The 17644-nt window shown below is 35.6% G+C and overlaps 1 protein-coding gene across 3 annotated transcripts in view; it reads left to right on the forward strand.

The window, feature by feature from the left end:
* Positions 1 to 17644, forward strand: part of LOC117991355 (uncharacterized) — a 108475-nt gene that overhangs the window by 83489 nt on the left and 7342 nt on the right. For all 3 annotated transcript variants that reach the window (XM_069506349.1, XM_069506355.1, XM_034978933.2), the window contains 3 exons: positions 11857 to 12023; positions 15872 to 16005; positions 17024 to 17206. In XM_069506349.1, the coding sequence (XP_069362450.1) occupies positions 11857 to 12023; positions 15872 to 16005; positions 17024 to 17206 (484 nt within the window). The remainder of the gene's footprint in view (positions 1 to 11856; positions 12024 to 15871; positions 16006 to 17023; positions 17207 to 17644) is intronic.

Genomic DNA, 17644 nt, shown 5'->3' on the forward strand with positions numbered 1-17644 from the left:
CACTATATCATCCTACAAATCCAACAATTGACTATCGAAACGAGTACAATAGTACCTACTTTGAATAAATGATTTTGACTTTTGAGTGACGGCATCGCGACAGCAATGGGTGGGTCTAACTAAGATATTATTTACTAGAAGTTGTAATACAAGGGAGAAGTTTCAAGAGTATATTATGTTGTATGCTTTGCCTATATGGAGTTTTATAATATATTTGAGTAGTTATTGTTCTTATTATTGTGATATATAACCTAACTTGCCTCTCGGAGTAATCAACAAAACTTGATCGTACTTCACCTGACGGAGAGTAATAATATTATTAACATTAATGATATTATTCTCTGGTGAACTATTTACAAATTATAACCATAACAAAACTCGATCTCAGTGTATATCAAATATACCTATTATATCTTATATGGTAGGACGCTTAGACCTACCTACTATATAAAATTTATGTATATGATAGTTAGTACCTGCCTATTGGATAGTAAATTCTACTTAGTATAAAATGGTCTTTGAAGTCAGAGAATATTACTACAGAAATCAGAGAAATCAGAGATAAACTTTTCTTTTAAACTTTAAAAGAGAGTACATATTAAATCAGTTATACTAATTACCAAAATTACTTAAACTTGTACTTTGTAACTATCTTAAATACTCTGGATGAATAACTTAATAGGGATCTAAAACTAGCGCAAGATCACGTCAAAAATGTTGAGGGGATGCTTGATTTAGTTGAAAGTTTGTAACGCGTAAGCATCTTCTGCGTGGTCTGTTAGGTAACCTATACCTACCTGCTAACTGTGCGACGGTGATTTCGCTTATAATAAAAAGTTATACCTATTTAAACTTTAGCCATCTTACGTTCAAAGCTGCCAAAAAATATTGAACTATGTAAAAACTAAATATTAAGTAGGCTATTCTGCCGCGAATCAGTTCGAAGTAGAATATCAGATGACGCGTGTTTAAAACGATGTCTTCGAAATTAGTTTTATAAGTTACATGATAAAAATAAAAATAATTGAAAAAGCTGCTGTTTTTTTTCTATAATGTTCCTACAATAGCAATAATAAAGGTAATCTGCAACACCCACCTAAAATTTCGAAATTATGAACCTACCAGCTATTTATTTTGCCATAGTCAGACATCGCAAGAGAGCCGCCATACCAAATTTTAACTTCTGTCAAATTCCTTTTGAAAACTCCCTACGGGCAAGGTCTAGATAGATAACATCGAAAACTTTTGCTCCAGAATTCCTAGTTTTAATATATAGCCCTCAATTTTATCAGAGGAAACTCTAGTACTGGACTCCCGCAAGCGTTAGCTGATATAACTTTGTCAATCAACTACTTTTAGCTTCCTCATAAAGCTTTGTGGTCAAACTCCTAACTATTATTACTATTTGATTTAGAAAGTTTATTAACAGCAAAGTAGATTTATTTCAAGTAAATAGGTATTATGAGTAGATATTATCACATATTTAACCTAGATTTTAATGTACGTAAATGACTAAACAGCAACTACATAATATTTCACTCTATTTTATAACTCTACTTATAGGTAGGTAAGCTAAACGGTGATTTTCATGTTCAATTCAATATAATTCAATGTAGGACTATCATATAACTTTTGAACCCCCATTTCCTTAGGGGTGAGTTTTCTTGAAGCCTTTTCTCAGCTGATGTCTACGCCCTAGAAGAAACCTTAGGCTTTATAGTTCCTGAGATTTCGTGATTAGTCAGTGTCCAGTGAGTGGTATATCGCTTTTATATATGTGTGTAGAATTTAATTAAATTTCAGTTTAATCAATATGTGAAATTAGTAGTTTTGGTTCCTACCAGAAATTCAGCCAGTTCAGGAAGTGAGTGACTTAATTCGATTTGTGTAACAGAAACGATTGCAGGCCCAATTGGGGTGAACTGAAATTGTACTAGAACAGGCAAATATTGCGATTGTTGTACATACTTACTTAAAAATTTATAAGAATATAAGGAGGTCAGCAATGTATACTTCAAGGAGGTTAGGCTAGTACAAATATGTTTATGTATTATACAGCTATTTTTATTCAGGTATGTTTAAAATGTAACTTCCAAGCTGACTATGGAGTAGGTATGCGGGTATGTAAAACGTCGAGGAATTTTCCTCGATCAATCATTTATATGGAAAATTGTTTGCTCGTAGACCACTGCTACGACTTATTGGTATGGGCGTACCTGTGAAAAGTCTACGAGTGAATCTACGGGTAAAAGATTGAATACGCCCATTGCCCACTCTAGCTATATAAGACAACTATATAAGCCAGCTATATAAGCTTATGCCCGCGATTTCGTCCGCGTGGACTACACAAATTTCAAACCACTGTTTTACCCCTTTAGGGATTTAACATTCAAAAATCCTTTCTTAGCGGATGTCTACCTACTTCATAATAGCTATCTGCATGCCAAATTTCAGCCCCATCCGTCCAGTAGTTTGAGCTGTGCGTTGATAGATCAGTCAGTCAGTCAGTCAGTCAGTCAGTCAGTCACCTTTTCCTTTTATATATTTAGATTTATATCTGACTTAATAAAAATTATCAAAAAATGTAAAAAGCCTTAGATTAAACATAAATCACTTGCATAAGCTAGTTGCATAGAGTTAATATTTTTAATTCAGATTCAAGTTAGCCCTTGACTGCGATCTCGGCTGATGGTAAGAAATATGTAATGCAGTCTAAGTCTGAGATCTATAGACCGTACTTTGACTTAGCTTAGACTTAAGTTTCAGTTAAAACGAGACGGATTTATGCCAGCGATATAACGCTATCTCGTTTTTACAGCAAATTACGCTCTATAGATCTCGGCCTAAGATCGAAATGGGAATTAGAAGGGGTATGGCAGTTTTAGACCAATACCCCTAATAGGCTTCTATGCGACATCGTAACGGAAGCTAAATAGCTTGGTGGTACAACTTTGCCGGTGTAACTAGCCACGTCCAAAGTCTCCCACCAGGCTATAGGCAAGAAACTATTTAGCAGTCATGAATTTCCAAAGTTCCCCTGTCAGGACTCAAACACAAGGCTTTCCACTTGAAAGAAAACAAGCGCTCACCACTGCGCCATCGTATTACAGATACTAAGGAGTACAATTTTCCCGCAGTAAAAAGTGGTCTGCGTCCATTTGAAATACGAAACGAGATGAGGGACTTATGTATCTCAATGCACACTATCTCCGCACCAATTTTAATAAAGACAAAAAAGAAGTTAATAAGCGGAAAGACGGAGAAACAGAAATAGTTACATTCGCATTTATAATTATTATGGTATGTACATATGTGTCAAAAGTAAATATGAATTGCCTAACCTCCGCTTTTTAATACCAATAAGTATTTACAAGCTGATCGACGCATTCATTTCAAAACCTACCAAAATAATCATAATAATTTACTATCTAAATGTCCAAACATTTTCATAACAATGTCACGGTCATTACTTTTAATTTCCTAGGACAACTAATGTCAGCAACTAATGTGGCCCAAACGAAATCCATTTTATATGATAATATCTGGATAGTATCAATCCATTATGCGCCTTTATCCAAAACTTTCGCGTGACAAGATCATAACTGTCATTTCCTGATACCATTTATTAGAATATAATGTCACATAAATGACAACTTTTCAGTTTTATGGTGATCGCATACCTACTGAGAGACGACAACACACAATGCACAATCAAAATAAGAATTGCATAAGTCCGTTATCAAAATAAGAGTTCCGAGAGGTTTTGAGTACTGAAAATATGAGTGATAGGTTCAACGGCATCAATAGCATCGTAAAATGATGACGTCAGCAGCTCTGGCAAATCTTGTAGGTACCTTCTGCAAATCTCGCGGTTCATAACATAGTATGCGATAAGCATCAGGTATTTGAATGCACGATATCACGCTGCGATAAAATCACTTTGAAACGTGAAAGGATCCAATTCAAATCAATTACGTGACAATAATAAAATTTCTGATTTATGGTAAAATTTCAGTAGGTAGGTACTTAGATAATGAGGTACTAGAAACTTTTGGATTTTTGGGCAAAAAGTAGCCTATGTCCTTTTCCAGATTGCAATCTATATCTGTAGGTACCAAATTTTGTTAAAATCGGGTTAATGGAGGGGCCATCAAAAGCTAGTAGACAGACAGAACGAATAAACAGACAAACCCTTTCATTTATATTGTGTGGATAAAAATAATTTTTGGATTGAACCAATGCTATTGGTAGCTATAGCCGTTATAAAACTGTATGACATTGTAGAAATCGAAACAAAATAACAAAGAATTATTGAAAACCATATATCAATAGATATGTCACGTAATATTTTTGTGATAGGTATCACAAAACGGCCTCTTGCATTGACACAGACAAAGCATTTTCCAACAAAAAGGCTATTTTCTTCAGAACACTCATTCCATACTTTCTGATGCCTTTCTATTTGAACTATAAGCCTCCTACCTGCTTTGCTTCTACATCAGGCATTGTATATTCGCATAAGTGGGCTTACCATTTTATACATTAATTATATGATAATAGGTATATATTATTTAAAAAAGAGTAGGTGTTAAATACGTACATATATCAAAAGTGAAGACTTAAAAGTAAAACATTTTGTTAACATTCCATCCCTTCTACTCTCATGAGTTTTAATCTTCTGTCTTATTCATAACCGAGCACGATTTATAAGCCATGTAATATAGTGAACGTTACATATTTATGATATTATTAAATGTGTAAGTCTATTGTCATATACTAAATTTGTAAGTGTTGTTTGTAAGTTTTATATTAATAAACCTTACTTGTGATTAGTTCTGAACGAAGGTAGAACTTGCATTGAAATTTGCTAGTGTTTAGATACTACATTTAGACTTTATATTTAGAAATACATATTATTGCATGCCTTACTTACTCAGTAGAATCTTCAGTCGATACAGTAGACTGTAGTCTCTAAACATCGCAGGTGGCCCAAACTATGATTGACTCTAGGCCGAGATCAGCTCTAGAGAGTACGTACTTTGAGTTTGCTCAAACTCAAATTACAGTTGAAACGAGAAAATTTTAAGTCAGAAACAGAACTGTTTCATTACGTTCTATAGATTTAGCTTAGGACTTCATTATGAAAAGGCATACCAGTTAACAAAAAAAAACGTTAAAACCCTGTTCTTTGTCCGCACTCGCCCGTAAAATTTCCGAAGAACTGAAATAACTTTAGGGGAATCGAAAGGATCGTTTGTAATTGATTTTATCTTCACTGAACATAATGTAGTGAGAAATTAGAGGAGCGGATAACGACCCATTTGCAAAACTTTCGGAGTTTCATCAGTCACCACACTTCAAGGACCAGCCTGAAACTTCTTGTAAAAAAGGTTAACTAGGTCTTCTTTAACCCAGCACGTTGTCTATTTAACCAGGGTCTTATTATTATTTTAAACAGATTTTACAGGCTAATTTTATTGTAAGACATGTACATGCAGACCTCCGCAACCGATTGTTTGATAGGTAAGAAATGGTGGCAGGAAAAAATAAGTGATTAGTTCCCATGCTAAGTGCTATTAGTAAATTTTTAATTATAAAAATTGTTAAGATCAATTTCAGGCATATCACTTTACTGCGTCTTATTTTACATTAAAAAAACGTTAATTACAACTAAGTTGAGTATTTGCTCTAACCTACTAACTAATAGGAGTACTTACTAAATACGAGGTACGAAAAGATCATAACAGCTTTTACATTTTTAACCATTATGTTGGAAAATTTAAAAATTGGTCAAGTGCGAGTCGGACTCGCACACGAAGGGTTCCGTACCATCGTATACGAAATAAACTTTTTTTAATTTTCAATGTAGCCATTTTGAGATTTTTACCATTTGTTGTTATAACGGCAATAGAAATACACATTCTGTGAAAACAACTCTCTACCTATTACGGTTCATGAGATACAGCCTGCTAACAGACAGACGAACGGACGGATGGACGTATAGACAGCGGAGGTTTAGTAATAGGATTCCGCTGGCACTCTGCGGGTACGGAATCCTAAAAAGTAAACAGACGATGATTCATCACTATTTAAATACAGAAGTCAACTTTTGTTATCGTATTCGTATGTTATAGGTATCGTTATTTCAAGCATGATTTCAATTAGGTAAGCGTTATTTTAGGTAGTATAATATATTAGTAGATACTGCGTAGACACGAGCTTCTTATTTCGTTTATCGTAATCACGTCATTAAAATATTTTTGTATGATATCGATATCGTGAAGGTATAATTGATGCGTTACCAGAGCTTTGTTCAGTACTTGGTATTCTCTATGGAGACGTTATTGGAAACACAAATTAATTTCAGTCAATGCGAAGCTCTTGAGCGCTATTTCGTTGCGTAATTTTTATTACGATTTTTATAAGACGTAAAAACACGTCATTAAATATTTTTCTTTTGATATTTATGCCGATAAAAATATATGTGTAATCTATATATATAAAAGGAAAAGGTGACTGACTGACTGACTGACTGACTGACTGACTGATCTATCAACGCACAGCTCAAACTACTGGACGGATCGGGCTGAAATTTGGCATGCAGATAGCTATTATGACGTAGGCATCCGCTGAGAAAGGATTTTTGAAAATTCAACTCCTAAGGGGGTGAAATAGGGTTTTGAAATTTTGTAGTCCACGCGGACGAAGTCGCGAGCATAAGCTAGTTTACCTATAATTAGCCCAAAAACCCGTGGAGAATTTTGAAGATATGTTTTCTCAAAAGTCGGAGTTGGTGTGACTACCACACTATTAGCTACTGGACCTTCTTACCTATCGTGAGAAATACGGAAATACTAGTTTATGAATCGGTTGCATAATGGATGGTATTAGAACAAGAGTTGTGAGTTTAAAAAACAAGTCATTGGCGAGTTTTTTAACAGTATCACACGAGTGTTTTAATACCCAATTATGTAGAGTTTCATACACTACTTTATCTAAACTCATATTATTTTGTGTGGTGCTGCGTGGTGGTGGTGCGTATTGCTTGCCTGGTGGCTGCTTCTTCCTGCATGTTTAGCAGTGGGAGGGCGGGCGGTGCATTTCGCATGCTGCATGTTGCACCATACAGATTCGACCTGTTTCAGCGGATTACAGCAAATTAAGCTTTTGGTTCATTGTATATCATATTATTTTAAAATCCAAACCATAAATTCTTGGTAACTTATTTTGTCAAAACTCATAAGCTTTTGCCGACATGGTTTAAAAGTTCAGAGCCGTGAAATGGTCGAAACTGTATTGTAATTGAAAAAAAAATATTTTATTACATTATTTTGCAATATTTGCATACCCAAATAGTGCTCTAATGATTTTTTTATACTGAAGTATAGTATTAAATAAAGTAAGCCAATATGTGACACATATTGATTTTATAATTAGAATTTTAAAATATGAGAGTAAATAAAGTGTATCTTCTGGTACTGGTATCACTGTTACTTCTGGTATTAGTACAGTTGGTACTAACACGGAAAAAAAATAAAACTATCGCATTGATTTTCTTATTGTTTCGACTTGCTTCTGACATACTTATCTAGTATTTTTATCTACAACTAGCTGCCCCGGTGAACTTCGTACCGCCTAACAGTCGTATCTTTTTCAGGCAATTTTTTAGTTTTTTCTCTCCGTAAGAACCATCCTCGTACTTCAAGGAATATTATAAAAAAGAATTAGCAAAATCGATTCAGCTGTCCTCGAGATTTGCGATCAGCAACACATTCAGCGATTCATTTTTATATATAGAGAAGAAGAAGATAGCTGCAGCGCGAGCCGCTTTGCAATGCATGCCACGGCATTAGCTACTAGCTTGTCACTACTCATAATGTGACAAATGCGAAAGTGTGTTTGTTTGTTAGTTTATTGGTTTGTTGGTTAATATTCTAAGAAATCACGAAAATCTGTCGCTCCGTTGCGACGTGATTGAAGGACAAGCCATCCTTCAATCACGTCATCAATGGATCGACGTAATTTACAGACCTGGATAGCGACATAGCCTACGTCCTTTAATCCCGAAATATCTAAAATTTCCGCAGGATTTTTAAATTTAAATCCATGCGAACATCGCGGGTATCTGCTAGTATGACTAAATAATAAATGACGCATGTTCACTGGAGCTACCAACCCTCAAGTTGTGTCGTGACAAATTCTAGTTTCGCGTGACGAGATCACAGCCCGTCATAACTTCTATTAAGCTCGTTATCTAACGCTACATAAATCACATTTTTATTCGCTTTTTGTGGAAGCTTGAACTCATACATAGTACACAGACACAAGGTATAAACATTCATGATCAACCTAGTGATCAACCCATTGCCTACTATGTCGAGCGCGGGTCGCCTTTCAGTATGAGAAGGGCATAGGCCGTAGTCTGCCACGCTGGACCAGTGCTGATCGAGTATAGACATTAAACCTACTTTTTGAAATTCGGCTTCGCCAGGGTGGGCTTACCTATTTCATAGAGAACTGTGAATTACGACATATAATATTAACCTTCTCGAGAAATTATTAGTGAATTACATGATTGAAAGATTTTACATCCTACGACATATTATTCCGTACAACAAACTACAGATACACAAAGAATACGAGCATTCACTGGTATTTAAGTATTATTTTTACACGAAGAGTAAGTAGATAACTACATAAACTATTATAAAACAAATAGTAAACCAACGCTTTCTCTATATATTCGAAAGCTTTAAATCAACGCTTCTTTCTAGGTAGGTATGTTCCTTCGAGTTTTTCTTGTATTACTAGGTATCCCACACTTATGTGTTGGGATCCAACTATGTATGCCAACTCCCAGCGATCAAAAGTACCTACTTACCCAAAAACGTAATTTCTCTCAATGTAAGTATCTATAATATAATGTCACAAAGATATTTATGTAGAACATACATGTTTCAATAAAAGTCTTTAAATAAAGCATGCCATTAGGTATATGTTAGGCGGCTCACTACTTGTCAGCGAATAACAAATCTTGTTCTCTAAAAGCAGAAAGCAGCTTTGAAAGAAAACAGCATGTTAACGTCCCACTGTACTTTCAGTTTCATTTGATAGAGGGATTTAACTTGTACTCACTGCCTTTTCTAGACAGTTTTTTTTTAAATAAGGGCTTGGTACATCAAAAGAACTTCTTACAAGACACGACTTGTCTGTATCTGCATGGTAATTAGAAATTTTTTGATTAGATAAGGGCCTTTGAATTTCTTGGTGTAACTAAAATGGCGGACTACAGTCCGCCATTTTCCTTTGTCGAAAATAGCGGCCACGCATACCTAAAACCTATATGTATTAATCAATAGCTGGTATCAGTACAACTTTGATAGCTCATATCTCAGAAACGTCATACTTTGGAAGAATTAGTCTCATACAATACTTGTTTGTATTGATACCAGCTATTGATTGACAGATTTTATGCGTGGAAAAAAAGAATAGGTAGGCCAGGCTCCATACTAAAAGATTCAAACCCCTTTGGCCTTCCATGTTACGCCGACGAAGAGACCAATCACCAAGACCAAGTTTGTATAAATTACCAGCGCGTCACTAGCTATATGTGTTTTTACTATCACTGGGCTGTCCTAATATCCTAATCCTAATAATAAGTATTATTTGAATATTTCGAGGATTGTTTCTCTTTCACGTTACAATGACTGAACCAATTTGACTGGGGATAGAGATAGCTCATATTAACCGGACTTAACATATAGGCTACTTTTTATTAGATGTCACAGAATCTCACAGAATATTAGTCGAGATAAAGAATTTTTTACGTTAGCTAGGTATGTGGGTAGGTACCATCAAAAAAATTAAAAATCTCTATACATTGTGAAAGTAAGTTGTAAAATTTAAACATTATTATGCAATCTAAATATATAAAAGGAAAAGGTGACTGACTGACTGACTGACTGACTGACTGACTGACTGATCTATCAACGCACAGCTCAAACTACTGGACGTATCGGGCTGAAATTTGGCATGCAGATAACTATTATGACGTAGGCATCCGTTAAGAAAGGATTTTTGAAAATTCAAACCCCAAGGGGGTGAAATAGGGGTTTGAAATTTGTGTAGTCCACGCGGACAAAGTCGCGAGCATAAGCTAGTCACCATATAAAAACGAAAATAGAATTCCATATTTCTGTGACTTTGTTTATATTTTGTGAAAATATATCAACTGTATTATCCAGTTCAAAATCAATATTTCGATGATTCTTTGTTATATTGTTTTCTCTACAGTTGAAATATTATTCAAGGGCTGTGATGTCGTTCAAATGCAGTGGAGTAGTACTTCAAACAAGAGTTGCCTTATTACTAGCGGCAACGATGTACTGCAAAATGGCCTCAATCTGGCTGGCGTACAAGGGGACCAGTCGTACTCTTTATCAATCACTAGCTTATACCCGCGACTTCGTCCTCGTGAACTACACAAATTTTAAACCCTTATTTTACCCCCTTAGGGGTTGAATTTTCAAAAATCCTTTCTTAGCGAACGTCTACGTCATAATAGCTATCTACGTGCCAAATTACAGCCCAATCCGTTCAGCTCAAACCACTGTTTGAGCTGTGCCTTGATAGACCAGCAGTCAGTCAATCAGCTTTTCCTTTTATATATATAATACTTAGATTAGATTAAATTAGCTTCACTCATTAAAGATCAACTTTTCAACGGAATTAGATTTTCTACATATTCGCAGGATGCGATCTGTTAATAATATAAAACTCAGCAGCGTTTTATTTGGTTGTGAGTCCATATTCATGTAACCAATACCCAAATGATGATTCTGAGGGCATGGACGATTTGAATTCGTTCATTAACCAAATGTAAAGTCATAAGCAAGATTCAGCCTGCTCAACAAAATCCCATAACAAACAAAATATCCACTGCATAGCAGGAAAAAATAAAGAATAATCGGATAATCTAAACCTGTCACAATTTATGGCTGGGAACGATTCAATAATCGCAGCGGGCTTTTTTATGAAAGATACAAATTAAGTCAATCAGCAGTCGGTCACAGACAGGGTTGGCAAGCACTGACTCAATTAGCGTTTGCTACTCAATTGCCGCAGGGCTGCCAACGCGTCATTACGTTTCCGACTGATTTCCATGTTGATGTTTGTAAATGTATAGGCGCTGATCACATTTTATCGATAATATGTATGGTACGCGACAGGTCGAGAATTCGAGATGCACAATCGGGGTATGAGGCGGGGGGACGCCCTGCACACCCTCACGTCACCCGCGCTATCCCGCACCGTGTTAGCGCATGCGACCCAATCGAAGCATGACGGTAAACTTTGCATGACACGATGTTATACTGGCCGCGCGTGTACACGTGTACTATTTGTAAGCAACTAAAAGCACTGCCCCTACGTGCGCTTCTCCTTATAATGCTATCATACAATTTCCTTCATTACAACTTCTAGGAGCCGTGTTGGACACAGCCCATCGTACGTTGTGTGTGCATCTTGCTTTATGCAGGATTGACAACGCAACTATAGTGCGCGACAGGTTGAGATTGCAATCGGGGTATGAGGCGGGGGGACGCTTCGCACACCCACACGTCACTCGCGCACGCTCGCACCGGGTCAGCACAGGGATTGTCAAGGGAAAGAATTTGTATGTGAAGAAGTACCTACTTATAGGTAATTGAAAAGTCCATCGTAACTTTCGAGCCAATTAAACGAATGTGAAGCTAATTAAGTAAAATTCTAAAGTAAATACTGAAACAAACAAGGAGCACTGCAGCAAATTGCAGTTTCTGCAACCTCGTAATTAACGCTGCATTTCCGTTGTTTCAGCTAATAACGGAGATAAACATACAGCTGGCATTGTTCCGCGACCTTCTGATTCACATTGGCCAGCCTCACGACTGTCCCGAGCTGCGCGAGAGGGTGCGACGTCTACGCCGAACTTGCGTAGAAGCAACCAAGCAAACCAGTCAATTAGTTCTGCCAGCCTCAAAAAAGTAAGTTGTACCTATATATAATAACTAGATGATGCCCGCGACCTCATCCGCGTGGCTTTAGATTTTTAAAAATCCTGTGGGAACTCTTCAATTTTCCGGGATAAAAGTAGCCTATGTTCTTCCCCGGGTTGCAAGCTATCTCTGTACCAAATTTCGTCAATATCAATTAAACGGTTGGGCTGTGAAAAGCTAGCATGCAGACAGACACACTTTCGCATTTATAATATTAGTATGGATAATTGTGATCTCAGTAACAGCCCGTTCCTGCTTATCCGCTGTCGGGCCCGGATTTTAATCGGATGTTCCAGTGGCAGACAATTTTATATAAAGCTATTACAATTTGTTTGAAACTCATTTTGTGTCGGCACTGACAAGAAATCACATTAAACGTTCTGCCACTGGAACATCCGATTAAAATCCGGGCCCAACAGCCGACAAGTCGGAACGGGCATTGGCACCGACCCCAAAAAATATTATTATGGAACTATATTAACTCTTGTATACATAATATATTCGGTGATAAATTAATTTATTTTTCAATTTTTAGTGTTTGTGTATCGAAGTCGGTTTTTATTTTTTTTGTAAAAAAAATTTATTTCACAATTTTTAGTGGTCCCATGGAATTATGCTATGACTGGTTAAAAATCTACTGTTTACTAAGCTATTACACTGATCGCGAGCAATTTACTCTTATCCGTTGAGGAGTTCCAGTATCTATCTTCGAAGATGTTCATCAAATCTTCACCAAATTTAAATGGGACCAACTTTGGGAGTATACCCTTTCAAACAAAAAAAGAATTTTCAAACTCGGTCCAGGCGTCTTCGAGTAATCGGGGAACATACATAAAAAATAAAAAAAAATAAAAAAAAGATTCCGACGAATTGAGAACCTCCTCCTTTTTTTGAAGTCGGTTAAAAACTCTCAGACACACGCGTCCCGGGCAGTTGCAATCGCGCGTTGCTGTCGTTGCGCTTTAGATCCTTATGTTCATTGTTCTCTATGGTAGTATAATAAAAACTTCAGTAATAAAACAGAAGCCTGACCAAATGTTAGTTTAACTTTAAACCAACTGAGGTTAACTTTCCGGTACTGCAAACTCATTGACATTCCGGAGCGCATGTAGGCCACGACCCGGTGACTTGTTATACTTTTACAATTAAAATGAAAAGTGTACTTTTAAGCTGATATTCTATAATATTAAACAAGTCATGGATCTTGCTCGCTAAGTTGTAAAGTCAGTAGGTACTCATTAAAAAATGTACAAAAATAATGCGAAGGAACACACTATTATTAGCCTCCTAAGCAACGTAAATTAACAAAATTGTGCTGTGAATATAAACTTACTTTTAAATGCGCAATGATGGGTCACTACTCACTACCCATTGGCGCGACGCCAATCTCACGCTTCTTAACACTTCTATACCTACTTATTCGGATTTCTGTGGTGAATAGCTATCATCTAAGAAAACACTTATCTATTTTTTTAGCTATTTGGGGTGGTTTGTTTTTAAAAGTGGACGATGTGACTGCTAAAAATTTTCTCCTTATTTTGCTGCTTCCTATAGGTTGTAAAAACTTGATCATAAACCTCAACTCTAGGTAGGATCTACTTGTTTATGAACATATTAAATAGGAAAAACACGCAACAGTCTCTTCCAAATTAAATATAGAAGAAAAACTACAATGGCAAAAGTTTTCCACTCAACGCTTGAACTAGAAATATAAAAGTAGTAAAAATGACCATTTGGGTGGCTTTCAACTGCTGGAAAGAGGCCATTTGCCGCTTTTAGATCTACTATCCTAGAGAAAGACTAGAATTTTTAAACGAAACAATGTGATTTAAACTTTTCATTACACAATATAATATATAAATATAAATATATAAAATACAACAACATAACTAGACAAGAATTTTTAATATTGCCAATGAGTTTGTGGTGGGCTTCTTTCATACCAAGGCCCGTTTTAAGTTTACGAACTACTTAATCCAAAAAGCAAGATATCAAACAGACAATTTGTTATCACCGTCGTGATACGATGGTGTAATAATTAGGAACGATTCAAATACATTTAAAAGCTATTCGAGTACAATAATTTTGAATCTTAGCAAAAATTGTGTTCAATTGTGACTTGATTCAAAAATTACGCTTATTGATGGCTGCTACAGAACTAGTCATTCTGATTTTTTGTGGTTCATACATTTTTATTATAAATAATATATAAGCAATGAGTGTACAAACTTTTATGTAATCAGCTAATAGGTCAGCTATATATAGTTAACATTTATAATCAAAGAGAATTATGTAATACTTGTAGTGAATACAAAAATGACAAAAAAGCGGCGTATCAGACTTTTCTCATTAAATTCTGAAATGTTCACAATATTTTGCTATTGTACGTAAAAACATAAAGAGGGAGGGAGATATAGAGATTGAAGCATTGTCTCGTTGAGAATAATTTAAATCGCGGAGGCGCAAATGAAGGTGAGAGGCAATAGCGGCATTGCAGTGAGCTGAGAGGAAGTCAAAGTTTACGGACGTGACAATGCGTCAGCTTGGTTGATTAGCTTTTGTGTGTATTTGAAAATGAAAGATTATAATCAAACAGAAGTTTTACAAATAGTGGAATGAATACCTTTTCGTCGGAAGTCCTCAGAAACAGCTCCGATTTTGATGATTTTTTATTTTTAGGATTCCGTACCTCAAAAGGAAAAAAACGGAACCCTTAGAGGATCATTTTGTTGTTTGTCTGTCCGTCTGTCGGTCTGTCAAGAAACCTACAGGGTACTTCCCGTTGACCTAAAATCATGAAATTTGGCAGGTAGGTGTTATAGCAGACATTCGGGGAAAAATCTGAAAACCGTGAATTTGTGGTTACATTACACAAAAAAAAATTAAATTATGGTCATGAACTAATAATTAGTATTTTCAATTTCCGAAGTAAGATAACTATATCAAATGGGGTATCATATGAAAGGTATCACCTGTGCATTCTAAAACAGATTTTTATTTATTTTTACGCATCATAGTTTTTGAGTTATCATGCAAAATGTCGAAAAAATACGACTGTAGTACGGAACCCTCGTTGCGCAAGCCTGACTAGCACTTGGCCGGTTTTTTGATATATTATTGAAAATCAGAAACCTTTTGAAGCGGGGAAATTATTTTTAATATTTTTCAAACCATATTTATACACGACGTCCAGTAAAACGTTATGGTCTCTTTGAGAGGTTCTAGAGGAAGTCAAATGCTATCAAATGTTTCTTAAACACCATGGGCATAAAGGGCCCGTTTTTAAGTTATTGATCGTTTTGTGTTTCTCAGAAAAATACGTATTAGTTTCTTTAAAAATTAATTTTATAAAAAAGGAGGGTATATTATCAACTTTTTATTAAGTTCCTAAGTAGTAGACATCTCAATTAATTATTGTGAGTACATACTAAAATAAAAATAATCCTTATAGTTAGGTTCTCCGGTAAGGGCTCCGAAATAATTTAGGTATATTGCTAAAATGCTATTTATCTTAAAAAAATTACAGAAGTTCTTGGCTTGCAGATAATCTCCAAAACTTCTACATATCTACACATTCTCAGTTATCTAATAATATCTAATAACGTACAAAAATCTAAATAAATCAAAAATTTGCCGAAGAAATGCAAAAATATGAGCACAACGGAGAATTTTCTTAATCCTGAAATTTTTCACCATCTTCTATATTGGCGTGTGGAAGTGCCTACAAGAGACTTACGACAGCAGCTGTCTATCGGTTGACAATGATGATAATGATGATAAAATATTTTGTACCGCTTGTTGCCTTATGAACATTATTCTCATCTTTTCCTATCCAGGTCAACAAGCGAAGGCTGCGCAGACCAGCCCCAGTTGGTGCTGCTCTACTTTATGTCCCAACTACTCCTCCGAGAGCTTGCCAAGTGCCACCGGCTCGTGCAGCTCGTGCCTATGGACATGACTTCGTACTATGGTAAATAAGAACGAATCAACAAACATTAACCTTTTTCTACTGTTTTGAATACTTTGCCTAATCAGAGTCCGTAGCAATAAAAAATTTTGTTGTGCGCCTAATTCATCGAAAATCAAACGCGCACATGTATTTTAGTCATATTCGACTTATTTACTCCGACCGCTTTTTCCAGTTTTGTGACAAACATCAAAGAAATTTTTGCCGCATCGTGTTTTATTGTAGACGTTCACCCCATTTCCAACGCGCACAGAACGACATATGAATGTATTGGTTTTATGTATGTTAATAAATTTAATGTTGTAACTTTTTTGAATATAGACACTGCCTAGTTTCTTTCTGTTCTTCTCACTAAGGTATCGGCATCCGATCCAGTGGTAGACTCTTTTAAAAAAGAATTATAAAATACTGATAAATTAAATAATGAGAAACCATTAAGTTAATGAATATTTACTTCTTGAATGTGATTACTATAAATGAAACAGGCAAGCGCGCTCCATTTTAGGCTGCATCATCACTTGCCACCAGGTCTAAGCCAAGCTAGTCTATAAATAAATAAATAAAACATTTTATCTACTTTGGGTTATCTTTTATTTCACTTATATTTAATTTAACATTAATAATTACTAACAAGTAATTAAGTATTTAATTACTTAATAACAAGTAATTAATTAAGTATTTAGTTTAGTATAACAAAAATACTAAACTAAACTATGCATTAGGTAATTGTCACCCTTGCTCAATCACAATTACTGAATTCCAAACCCTTGCTAAATATTAAAGGTCTTATAGATTACCTTCTGGCTATAACTCTTTCATCTTTTACACAGCTGGAATTCCTGCACAGTAGATATAAACTAAAATAAAAAAAAATTAAATGCAAAAATATTTACGTCATATACAACGCAATTTTATTGTTCTACAACATGATATACATCGGACAACGTGGTATTTTAATTAGATAACTTCACATATTTTATATTTTAACTCTACACCATTGACAGTACTATATTTTTTACAGAAAACCGTGCGGGTCCCTCGAATTTCGGTAACGTGATCAGTCAGATATTGCTGTGCAAGCAGATCACGCCTGACTTCAACCAGGAGGAACTATGCAGCATCGCCAAGGACACGCAGGAAATCACAAGGATCGTCAACGACATACAGGAGTACCTCCCTCAGCACGAGAACCTTAATCATCTAGGTAAAGCTGTTTGAACACCCTTCTTTTTTGGTAACGGAGCGGAAATGTCCTTAAGATATGCGACCCTCTAGGGAAGATATCGGATTAGGTATATAGGATTTTTACCTATTAGAACCACCTCGGTGCTCACCTTAAGCAGAGTAAATTTATCTGCCTTAAGCGCATCAAGTATTTCAAAATTTTGCTTTAGAAGGTACTTACTCATTTAACCCTATAAGGGCTGGTATACCTACTACTAAAGTCACACTTGGCCAGTCTTTTATTTAGCCACTAAGACTGTGGCTTAAAAAGTGCTTAAGTATAGTTCAGGCATACGATAAATCTTAGTTTATTGGCTGGATTTCCCTTTCCTTAATAATTGCCTCTAAAATCTAGAGATTAAAAGTGATGCCTGTATACAAAAAGTTGCCACAGATTTAACATCATTATTCGCAAAAT

Source organism: Maniola hyperantus, chromosome 2 (assembly GCF_902806685.2).
Source record: "Maniola hyperantus chromosome 2, iAphHyp1.2, whole genome shotgun sequence".
Lineage (NCBI taxonomy): Eukaryota > Metazoa > Arthropoda > Insecta > Lepidoptera > Nymphalidae > Maniola > Maniola hyperantus.